At 40.3% G+C, this 12,619-nt stretch overlaps 1 protein-coding gene across 5 annotated transcripts in view; it reads left to right on the top strand.

Moving 5' to 3' along the window:
- nlgn1 (neuroligin 1) overlaps positions 1-12,619 on the top strand; it is a 266,319-nt gene that overhangs the window by 79,160 nt on the left and 174,540 nt on the right. For 2 of the 5 annotated variants that reach the window (XM_078285487.1, XM_078285488.1), the window contains one exon: positions 4,681-4,740. The exons of 2 other annotated variants lie outside the window; for them this stretch is intronic. In XM_078285487.1, the coding sequence (XP_078141613.1) occupies positions 4,681-4,740 (60 nt within the window). The remainder of the gene's footprint in view (positions 1-4,680; positions 4,741-12,619) is intronic. One more of the 5 variants, XM_078285490.1, reaches the window with a different exon arrangement.

The following is a 12,619-nucleotide window of genomic DNA, read 5'->3' as shown; positions in this document are numbered from 1 at the left end:
TGTGTGTGTGTATGTGTGTGTCTCCCAGCTGGCTTGTTTAGTTGTGGACTGTTGCAGAGTGTCAGAGAGCGTGAAACTCCTCTTCATCAGTCACCAATCAATGCTGATGGGGAGAGACAGAGAGGGGGGGGGGGGGGGGGGGTATGAAGATAGAAAAAAGAGATGGACAGAGAGAATACAAGGAAACGAGAAAGACAGATGCGGAAAGAGAGAGTGTGCAGATTGTAAATTGACAGAGAGACTTAAAATAGAGATAATATTGGCTGCACTGCATGCTGGATAGAAGTGAAAGAGAGGAAAAAGAGATAGAAGATGCTACATGTAACATTTTAAACATCACTGTGAAATTAATTGTGATACCTTGTAAAATGACTGTAAACAAATAAAACCATGGTGGAGGTGATTGGTAGCCTCTATCTCACACCAGTAGTATTGTTAGTTTCTTGTTTGTTTACGGTAATTATGCAAACGTCTCAAAATTAATGTGTTTATTGATGTTTAAATGATACATGTGGCACCTTTAAAGGAGGGACGGAGGATGGAGGTGTGAAATCATCCCATAATTTTCAAAGAACATCCAATGATGAATCTGTACATTTTCTCTAAACATTTTTGTCTTCTTAGATAAACTGATTGGAGACTCACATGAAAGAAAGAGAAAAATGGGGATAGAATGATTGATAAGAGAAAGAGAGAGCAAGAGAGCAGGAACAGAACTAGAGGCAAGGGGGGGGGGGGGGGGGGGGGAGAGAGCATAGATAGATAGATAGATAGATAGAGAGTCAGAGAGTTTCATGTTCCTAATCAGTAAACAGAACTCAAGCCAGCTGGGACCTCCTCAGTTTCAGTGTGCACCCACCCACACACACATACACACACACACACACACACACACAGGTGACAGGTAAGGGAGTCTAGGTCAGTGCCGGGACCCTCTTGTCAGCGGGCAGTTTACAATTGACATCTGATTGCCATCTGATGTCTGTGTGTGTGTGTATGTATTCATGAATGTGTGTATCTGTGTGTGTGTGTATGTATTCGTGAATGTGTGTATGTATGTGTGTGTGTGTGTGTGTGTGTGGGTGTGATTCCAGCTGTCGTACACCTGTCTTCTCTGCTCTGATCCCCACTAACCCTCAGTCAAACAACATGTCACCGTAAAAGCAGCACATGTACTGTACACCGAGCCGCCACATTCACATTGTCTTTGTTTCTTTTGAAAAAATGTCTCTTCTTTTTTGTGTTCTCTCATTTTATATGTGCAAATAGATTCTCTAAACAGGGTTCAGGCATGCTGAAGGTCGTCCGTCTTATACAGCGCCACAGTCCCAAATGCATTTATTGGAGATACAAGGAAGCATTATTGATGGATTTCTATTTTTATTATTCTTCTATTACACTGTTCCTCTGCTTTGCTTTGGTTACCGAATGGCTTGTTATGAAGAATAAAGTTAGTTTTGGTAGAAATGATTTGAAAGCCAGAGCACTGGGTTTGCAGTTGGATGGTTGCATGAAAGGTTCATAATCTCTTGCATTACTAGTTGGTCAGATGTTCTCATTTAAGATTTCATGGAAATAGATTGGAATGATTACTGCTCAGACTGCATTATAACCCTTTAGATACTCTATGAGAGGTCTATTATCGGTCCATGAGAATAAGATATAAAAGAAGATAGAGTAAATATCTTGCTTGCACAAACAGGCAACAAAATGCGCTCAAGGTAAAAAAGTATATTTCATAGCAATTACACATTTCTACATTGTTAAAGCAAATTAAAGAATGCTGGGGCAACTTCTGCAAGTACTGTTGCCCATTAGAGTTCCCCAAAAGCTTGCCCTGCATATATCTGCCTTAAAGGGATACAATGAATTTTGGGGGATTCGTCCTGTTGGCCGTTCAGTGATGAGAACATAGCCATTAAAATCATCCATATGCCCCTGGTAGATCATTGGCTCCGGTGATCCATGCTAAAACTGTAGCATACACCCTAAGCCACTATCTCAAAGGTAAGAAAATGAAAACTTACAGCAGCTCTAAAGCTAAATGGTAAGTCATCTTAAATGATATGCGGTTAAGTCTGGCAGTTTTGTGTAGGAGAGTGGTCAAACTACAGAAAATACGTCACAAAAATAACTGTTTTGAACTAGCAGGGAGTAACCACTGTTTTATAGGAAATGAAGGTGGTGGGCAAAAGTTAGCCTTCTTATTTTGGATAATGCTATTAGCTTGGGCTTGGACTGCTGTATGCTAAAGTGTTAGCATTGAGTCTGCTATCACTCAACATAGTGTATGCTAAAGTGTTAGCATGGAGTCTACTATCACTCAACATAGTGTATGCTAAAGTGTTAGCATGGAGCACCAGAGCTAACAATCTACAAGGGACAAATGGATGATTTTGGTGTCTATGTTCTCATCACATAATAGGTAAGTTAACTTAACAGGACAATCTCCCAAAAACTGCATTCTTTTGACAGTGATCTTATGTATACCCTACTACATACTCTAACGGGTGACATATCCCAGGATAGCTAATGTTCTGTGTTTGTTAGACATTTAACATTTTGGATGAACTGATTCTTGGGTCTTGGTGCTTATTCAGCACATAGAAAGCACAAGTCAGCTCTCGCTTATCAAATTACTAGTCAAATTCAAATAAAGAGAGCTCGAAGACCGCTGTAGGATAAAATGATATGCAGGGAGTCGGCATCCTCTTTTAAGCCACTGGAGAGTTGGGAAGGGTTCGCCTTAAAATAAAACAACACTTAATTTCTATGTTAAGCACTTTGTGTTGCATTTTATACATGAATTGTGCTATATAAATAAAGTTTATTATTATTATTATTGTTATTATTTAAGAATTAAGAATGATGGTAGAATCAGTATTAGTCAACATGAACAGCACTCTTGAAGTGAGAAACTCGGCCTGAACCTTTCATGCTATCAAGATTAATTTCCTATTCGCTGCTCCGATAACAGATGTGGTGAACCCACGCAATCTTTTTTAAACCTTTATTCTACACTTAACCTTATTTCAAGAATGTCCATTTTGACCTTTACCGTCTTCATTCACAAGCATGAATGCGGAAATTGAGTGATATTCCTCTTTTATGAAATAAAACGGAATTGGATGGAGCAGATTTGCATAAAATTGCTGGCTGTTTGGTGCTGTGACTAATGTAGGCAGCTGGGAAGGATTGGAGTGGTCATTTGTTGCTCAGTGGGTCACTATTTCAAGCCCTGGGGCGTCATGTGCCGCGGACGTTGCTGCTTTATGGTGTGTGTGTGTGTGTGTGTGTGTGTGTGTGTGGTGTGTGAAGGCTTAAGCATTGCCCATTATGCCGAGCTACCTTTCTGTATGTAACGCACCCCTGCTTACTTACATGCTTCATTTCAAGATTGCATGAGTGCACAAGTGTCACTCTCTGTATTCATGTGTTTTGTGTGTGTGTGTATGCGTGTCTTTGTTACTTTTGTTGTTTATCTATTATATGTTTCAGTATGTACAATATACATGGCAAAGTGACTATTTCCTTGTTTCTAGGTAGAAGCCTCTGACCACTTCCCCTGTTGGACTTTTCGACCAATGAGAGAGATTTAAATGCTGCTACTAATCTCCCTGAAATTCAATTACTATTGGGTTTTTAAACAGAAACAAGTGGTTTACAAAATGCAGAATTTCAAGACAAATAAAGATTCTTACATTTAACCCGTATTGACAACGGTGGTCTTTGCAGAAGTATTTACAAATGAAATTTCCTAATGTACGAAAGTTCTAGATAATCATAAATCTTCCAAATTGAACCGCTCAACATCTCCATCTGGACATGGTCTTATCCCTTACTTGGATTCGGACTATGTGTGATTCTGTAATTCACTTTGGCAAATAGAGAAAGGAAGGAAAAAAAAAAAAGATGATGGTCGGGAAATGGAAATGGAAGAGGAAAATTCTCCACTCTCCAATATCTTCTGTTCTCATCTCTCTTTCTCTCTCTCTGTCATTAAAATTCCCCGACGTAGGCTACTCTCCCCCAACATGACGGTTCACAGTACCACCCCCGCACTTAAATCTACACATGGAGTTGCGTGTGTGTGGGCGAGCGCACGCCCACACACACTCGACACACTATCAAAATGCAACAGGGGGAGTTTGTCACAGGCTTCTGTTGAGCGGTCTGCTGTTTTTACAAATGCTGTTTTTCTTTTACAGTTTCTGCCATTTTCTCTGCTTATTGTGATCACTCCCAATGTTACAGTAACACGTTTCAGATGTTATATATAATTAATAGCACTGTATGCACTGTATGATTCAAAGGGGTTTATTTATGCCTTTTGACCCTAAGAGGTTTATCCTCAATTAATTCTTCACTTTCAACAAAGAAAACTGCTATTTTTTCACCTCTTTTTTTTAAAAACAGTCCCTCTTTTCTTGCTCCTTTACTCTCTTAAGTGACTCATGTGTGTAATTACAGTAAAGTCCTACTGTAAACATGTGAAATGGACATTGTGGTGATGTTTACCCAGTCTCCCTGTCAATGTCAAACTGAAGATTTTTCCAAAAGGGGGGCTACAGAAAATTAACATTGACAGGCTTTCTTTATCTTTTGAGAGCATCTTTTGAAGGCTGTGTGTGTTCTTGATCATCCTGTTTTCCTCCATCTTCTCCTTCTTGGTCCCTATAGGTCCCCTTACAAAGAAACACACTGATGATTTAGGTGATAGTGACCGCACGGACGACGAAGGTATTTTTTTCCCCGATGCCAAACTGATTTGCATGACAAGGGAAACAAAACCTCCCCTTTCTCCTCCAATTTTTTTCTTCTTTGATTTTCTTACATTTCTTGTCCTTTTTTTGAAAAGTGATGGACATTTTCTTTTTGCTCTTTACTCGTAAACTCTCTTTTTGGGCTGGATGTGTTTTGTCCTTTTCAGCTTGATGTCTAAAGAGTATGTTTACATGTCTACCACCATTCTTTGATAATTACTGATCTAACTTAGGTTTTCTGCTTGAATTTGCTATTTTCTTTACTTTTTCTTTACTTTTCTATGTTGCATCCCACCAGCAGATCAAGTAACTATTAACCCTTTAGACAGCTCTTAACCACATTTTTGCATGATTTTTTTTTCTTAATTCTTCTCTTCTCCAAAATCAGATCATGTTGAAAAGATCCACCACTGGCTAATTGGCTTCTTTTTCACCTATACTAACTCTTAAACCTCTTTTAGTTTTGGGCGTCAAACCAATGATCTTCGTATGTGACATGTCTATAAATAACGTCAAAATAATGGACAAACATCAGTGTAAACATCGCTTTCAGTCATGGTCGCTCTGGAGTAGTGTGGGCTGCTGTCTTTCCTGGCATGGTTTCATCTCCTGCAGGGCAAGGACAGTGCTGATTTACTACAAGTACCAGTAGGTGAAACTAACTTTTTGGTCAACTAGCCACAGTGGCTATTCGGAAGTTAATCAGCTAGTTTCGTTTCTTAGCTGCCAAGTTAGTAAAAACATAAAACGTGGATTCAAGTGACATTACTAACATGTCAGTATCATGACTGTCAAACTCTTGGACGACTACTAAAACAGCACATTGGAGTTTTACTCTTTATTTATTGGAGGCAGAGCTGCTCTGGAGGCAGAAATAATGTCACTGGTTGAGTTAAACTTCAGTGGGCGGAGCCAAAGAACCACAGTTTTTCTGGCCAAGGAACAGACGTCACTGAGGTCCAGTGAAAAAGAGAACGGCTAAGAGAGGAGGAAGCTAATATTATGAAGCCTAGCACTGTGTTAACTACAGGCAAAAAACTGAAAAATGCAATCTAGCCATACTAACTAGCTAAAAAAACGTTAGTTAACCTAGCTGACCTTCCAAGTTCAAACTAGCCATACTAGCCTATAGCTATCTAGGTAAGCTAGTTAGCTAGCTGCTGACCTTCCAAGATTATCAATGCCATGGTCATGACCGAATGAAAAAAATAAGTATTTTCCTTTCATATTTTTGACAATATTTTGATGATATTTTGACCAGAATACATTCTTTGCCATTCAAGTTTGCCAGTTGTCCAACTTGTGCTCTCATAAACTGTTTGTTTTGGCTCCGCCCATTGAGGTTTAACTCAACCAGTGAGATTATTTCTGCTTCCAGAGCAGCTCTGCCTCCAGGAAATGTTTGTACAACTAAAATTCCAATCTGCACTAAAGCATTACAGGGCTTCCTCATCCAAGACCCATTTCCAATAAAATAAATCCATAGTGCGATGGAGGTGATCACTCAGAAATGTTGTGTTAGTTGTGATTAGAGTTTGTGTAGGGATAATTGGATAGATGCCATACCAGGAAAGTCATCCCACACCAGTGCAGAATGCCTAGACTCCCTCACTGTGTTGGCACTGTACAGTATATACCCACCTACACTGGGTATTTTAGTCATATCTCGTATATGTGTGTTCCTGGTTCCTAAACTAAACCATTAACTTTGAAGCTATTCAATCAAACCGAGCAAAACTATATGGATTCATTAGGTATCTGTTCCACTGCTGTCTAACAGCTAAACAGCTACCATAACAAAACCTAATGATCAAAAGAATTAGCTTCTGCGCACCTGACTGTAAACACTTGAGAAAAAGGCGTAATTGGGAAATAATGGTCTACTACAGGAATAAAGAGACTCCTACATGCTCTTTTAGCTCATAAAGAGCAAGGCTTTTAATCCCAGATGATTTTAACTGATGAAAACAGAAACTTGGCCGACCCGACGGATACTCGATGAAGGCCGTAGGACTAAAACGTTGCCTGTTCACCTCTTAAAATAAATGATGCGCCTTTTGCGCGCTAAGACAATGTGTTGAAAATCCATTAGTATCAATAATACAAAAAGATAAACCTACGCTGAGTTGCCGTAAACAAGCAGCCCTTTGAAAAGTTGTATTAGGAATAAAGTGTCCTTGATAAAACCCTGAGATAAAGTCGTATCCCCTTAAGGCCGCTGTGGTGCAACTTTAATGACAGGCAGAAAGTCTTAATAAGGCACCTCTACTGTATAATGTGACGAAGTAAACAGCAATTACATCCAAATAAGACTCACAACCATCCGGATCTCTTTGATCTGTGCCATCATGCTGTTTTCCTGGGAGCTCACACACACACACACACACACACACACAAGCATGCGTAAACACACATCCTTTGACACATAGGCATATAGTCACATGCGCGCATACACACACCAAAAAGATTAGAGAGAGTCGCACAGCTCACGCAGATCAAGACAGTGAAATCCCAGCAAGCTTCAAGTATTATCTCGATAAAGGATGCAGGGCAGACTACTAATCCAGTTTAATATAGAAGAAAATATGCTTGAGAACACACACACACGCGCACACACACACACACTCTGTTGTCCTCCTGAGGCCTGATCGGCTTGTACTCTCCCCAGCGGTTCTTTATGCTCTTAACCCTTGACCCCTTGTCGCCTTGGAGATGCGAACCCAACGAGGACAATCACCCCCCCCCCCCCCCCGCCCAGGAAATCTTGGATTTTACAATCTCTTTATACTCAGTAAATCTGGTGTTTGTAATCCCTTTGTGCGGGGAATAGAGATGTAAACAGGACAGTCCCTGAGAGCTGAGGATTTGTTAGAAGCCGAGGTTTTTTTTTTTTTTGGCCCGTGAATTGACTACGGAGGATATTGCTGGAGTGGATAAGTTGATGTGGGTATACAGAAGTGGAGATGTCATGAGCTGTGATATCTACACGGCTCTTATGGGGCCCCTGGCACCCTATATAAAGTATTATACGGCAATACCTATGTGATATTAATCTTCCCATACACTATGGATATAGTACTTTGGAGGGTACAAGGATATACATTTTGCTGACAGTGCGAGGACAATCCTGGAGCTGAGGAAAGGATCATAAAAGATCAACTGGGGAAAGTGTTACTCTTTTCCATCCAGCCAGGCCAAAGAATCCAACCGTCGACATTTTAGTCACAAGGCTATTTCTTGAGGCTGCTCGACATCACATTTATGAAGAACAAGCGAAAACTAGCTTAGCGCTACTTACAGCCTTGCTAGCTGTGAGCGTCTTTGAAAATGAAAATACAGCAATGAAAAATAAAATAAAATCACCAATATTCTCACCAATAATCACCAATATAGCTGAACAACTAACATTACTGCTAACATGCACTTAGCAAGTCTTAGGCTACTATGCTAATGTTACATCCTCAACAAATGATTAAGTCCACTTACAACAAAGAAGTCCAACAAACAAAATGTAAAACCTAAATCAAACAATATAATGTTGTAAAATGAAACCACTTACCTTATCAGGAAACCAGGGAACTTGAAATGAATCTTCTACTAGCTAGCTAAACACTTTCACAAGCAATTTGAAGTGTAGACAAATGTGAAATGGAAAAATCTATCTTTCAATACATCTTCATTGAACTGCTACAGGCAGTTCAACAAGGACCTAATGAAAATCCTACAATCTCTTAGTGACATCGGCACATGGTATTGCTTGCCCTTCTGCTAGCATAATACCTTGAATGAAAGCACGGTTGCCGTTATTACTCAAACCAGTTCAACTCAAATATTTGTTATAATTATTATTTAATGCAATAATAGTAGATATGGTGAGGCATCGTATTTGTTCAGCCAATCCTGAACTGAAGAAAATAACTCCTTTTGATGTCAACTCCTGAACATATCAGCTGTCATCAGCGACAGCTTGATATTGTAGCGAATATGGCAGATTGAAGGACACATGGCATCAAATCTGCATGTCTTTACATATTTGTACTTCATGCGTATGATTTAAGACAGTGATACACATGCCAGTGGAACAGTTACAAAATGAGTTGCCTCAGCATCGTTGCACTGATCACATAGGAACCTCTTGTCAGGAATCATTTGAATCGATGTTTACCTCTGGGCCTCGTTTTGTTTCCTGTTGCTTTTCCTCCAACTCCCCGCGGCGTCGCTCCCTGCAGCAGAAAAGGCTGAAGCCGGGATGAAAAACACCTCTGCTTCTTGCATCTGCTGTTGGTTTGATAAGTCCTCTACACCGGCAGAGGGAGAGGATACAGAAGTTGTAGTAACAGCCTGCAGGCATCTCTCAGGGTTCGCTGGGAGAAATCTGAGGCACCTGAATCTCTTTGATCATAACCTCATCCTCGAGGAAGCAATGATCTACTCCGCAGCTCGCACGGCACCTATCCTCTGGCAGAAACTCACTCACCCGCACTCAGCTCCTGGAAGACTGAATGGCCAAAATCACCTACAGGTTTTCATCACATTTTACCTCTCCTTGATGCCGACAACCTTTCATCTCGCTCCTCGCTGCGAGAACCCCGGAGGCAGGTCGGATGTTCCGACTTGTTTCGAAACATCTTTTCTGGCCTCATCTCAAATTGGCTTCAGCAGAGGCAAAAAAATGGCCTTATTGGTTCTCCAAGTAACCATGTAAACAGTGGACGTTCCAATAATCACCCCCTGTACACCATCACCTCACTTCAGGCAAGAAGAACATGGAAAGAGGTAACGTCAATATTCAATTCACAAAGCAGGATGTGAATTGAGGATTTATTGATAAGTTAGGGAATGGGGGAAGAGAGTTTGGAGAAACGGATTTGGGATTTTTTGGGAGTTTTAGTGTGGCCAGTTGCTGAAGCATGCCAGGAAACCATACTGGGAGCAAGTGGATTGCATAAACTTAAATACTCAAGGTATGTTTGAGATTCGCTGCGGCCGGTTTCAGCGAGTTAATCAGCTAAATCCATCAAATGCTCCAACTTTACCCAGACAGTTTTATCCTAACCTCACCTCATTAACGCTGACCTTCACTACAGAAGAGAAGAGGAAGCTATAATGGCCGTATTGGATGTGCCGTACTGCAGCAGAATGAAATAATAATTCACATATTCATGTACAACTGGAGAACACCCAGACACACACACATATACACACCTCAATTCCTGCGAGGATACAACAAAGATATAAGAAAGCTTCCTTATTAGGCGTTCTTTGTAGGAAAAGGACACTATTCATATATGAAGACGCATGAGGTATCATCAGCATCATCATTGTCATCATCATCTTCATCATCGTCATTGTTGTTACTACCATCATCATCCTCATCTACATACATCTACACCTTCATACTGTCTACATCATTGTCATTACAATCAGCATAATTTTCGTCATGGCTGCCACCACCATCATCACCATCACCACCACCATCATCGTCATGGCTACCACCCTCATCAGCATCATCATCATCATCATCATCTTATTCAGCATTACCATTATCATCACCATCACTCATATTGATATAATCAGAATCATCATCATCATCATCATCATCATCATGGCTACCACCCTCATCAGCATCATCATATTCAGCATTACCATTATCATCACCATCACTCATATTGATATAATCAGCATCATCATCATCATAATCAACACTATCATTGCAATCATCATCATCATCGTCATTATCATCACCACCGTATTCATCATCATAATCATCATCATCATCATCATCATCAATTTTTTCATCATCTTCACCATGAGTCATCTTTATCATTTGCTCCTTGCGTCCAGCCGCATACATTCCCCTACTGTGAGGCACACACACACACACACACACACACACACACACACTCACACACACGCACACACACTTGCCACAATCCCCCTGACCTTTTTTGTCAGGAGTTTCTGGAAGCCTTCCAGAGGAGAGTTATGACGTGCCGCTACATTGTGGCTGCTGCCTGCTGTGATGGAGGGAACAGAAAGAACAACTGGGGGGGAAAAAAACACACAACAAAGGACAGAGAATGACAGAAGTGATGTAATGAGCTCTGCACACAGAGAAATAGACGAAAGGACAAACATAGCATGCGGGCGAGGGGGCACGCGCGCACACACACACACACACACACAGACACAGGAGACAACATTTTACCCTGGGCAGATGTGTCTCATTTTAATCTGTTAGACCTTTGCTATTCTTTTACCCCATTTTCTTTCGCTGTTTTTCTATGTCTGTGTCTATTTTTCTCTTTCTCTTTCATTCATTCTTGAGAAGTAAAAGTTTTTTTTGCACAGGCAACACATTCATAGACACACAGACAACATTTAGTCCTTTCCTCTCTCCAATTTCCACTTTAAAACTTCCTATTGACTCAGTTATTCCTGCATTATCTTAGTTTTACTCACATACAAGGATGTAATGCAGAGTAAACCCACTGAAACTCAATTTACCTAATTTTTGTAACCTAATATAATCGTTAAAAATTCATAAATTCGAAGTACATCATGGGATGTAGCATCAAACTCATATAAGTGAATGAGGATAGGGTCTTTTAATAAATAAATGCTTTTTTTATATATATAATTGATTGTTCTGTATTGGTTGTCATTTTCCTTATGATGACCAACTAGAGGTCATAGTTCAGCTTTTTATTTATCATCTACACATACACATAAACACTAAAACACACACACAGCAGTACATTTGCATGTAGTCCTTGCAAGCTGCTAGCTCATTTGCATTTTCACACACATATGAAAATTCTCTCTCACACAATCTTTCCGTATCTCATACTCTCTTTTTTTTTTGTTTGGTCTGGGAAGGTAGCACTTCTCTATTTCCTTGCTTGGTTAATTTTTAATTCCCCATAGACTCCCTGGTCTCTCTCTCTGGACCTGGAGCCCCTCTGTGGTTAAAAAAAAAAACATCAGTGGGATAAACGCTGAGTGCTGCAGCATGTACTGATGGAGATAGTTAGGGACCAAGATGAAAAGCCTCATCTCTGGGATAGCGAAGATGAAAGCCAAACCTTGTTTTGAACGTACGGTGCCGTGCGTTGTTAGATCTCTCCAAGTCTTCTCATCCTTTTTTTTTTTCTCCGCTCGCCATCCAGCCTCTGTATTAGAAATGCGTCGAGGGCTAAAGCTTTACAATGCAGCTTCCCTTCTTCCTCTGGAGTCAGACAGAAATAAACACCCATTTTTTTTTTAACGCAGCGGATTCTGCTGCCGCCAACAGGTGCCTGACTTAACATTTTGTCTTCGAAAAATAAGCCTTTGTTAATAGAATTACATCTCCCGCTTCCTTCCAGTATCATTAATTTCTGTATGACAACTCATATACCTCATATTTTATTTAGGTGCTGTCTAATTGAACTGTAATTATGGAAACAATTGAGACCAACAGAGGCTTCAAATGCATCACCTACATTAACTAAACCTCTAAAAAGGTAGGTGTTCCATTTAGTGTCAAGTTCAGTCTCATTTTCAGTTTAACGCCAATAACAGCTCACGTGTTAAAAAACCCAAGGCGGCGCTTTCTGACAGCTAAACAACTCTGAAATGTTAACCCGAAATCAAATTAAAAGTTTCAACGGTGGGCGAAGCGTCTCCATAAAAACGTCAAACTTAATATGCCATTTTTTATTAGATTTTTCCCAACCGAATTAATCAAACAACTTTCACCTCAACTCGGGAGGGATGACAGCTCGGATTGCCGCCCCTCGCGTGTTGACAGTTCCGCTGACCGCGAGGAAAATTAAAACTCGCCGCCATTAAATATCCTATTTTTTATTAATATC

Source organism: Centroberyx gerrardi, chromosome 9, assembly GCF_048128805.1.
Source record: "Centroberyx gerrardi isolate f3 chromosome 9, fCenGer3.hap1.cur.20231027, whole genome shotgun sequence".
Classification (NCBI taxonomy): domain Eukaryota; kingdom Metazoa; phylum Chordata; class Actinopteri; order Beryciformes; family Berycidae; genus Centroberyx; species Centroberyx gerrardi.
This window is presented reverse-complemented; position numbering and strand designations above follow the sequence as displayed.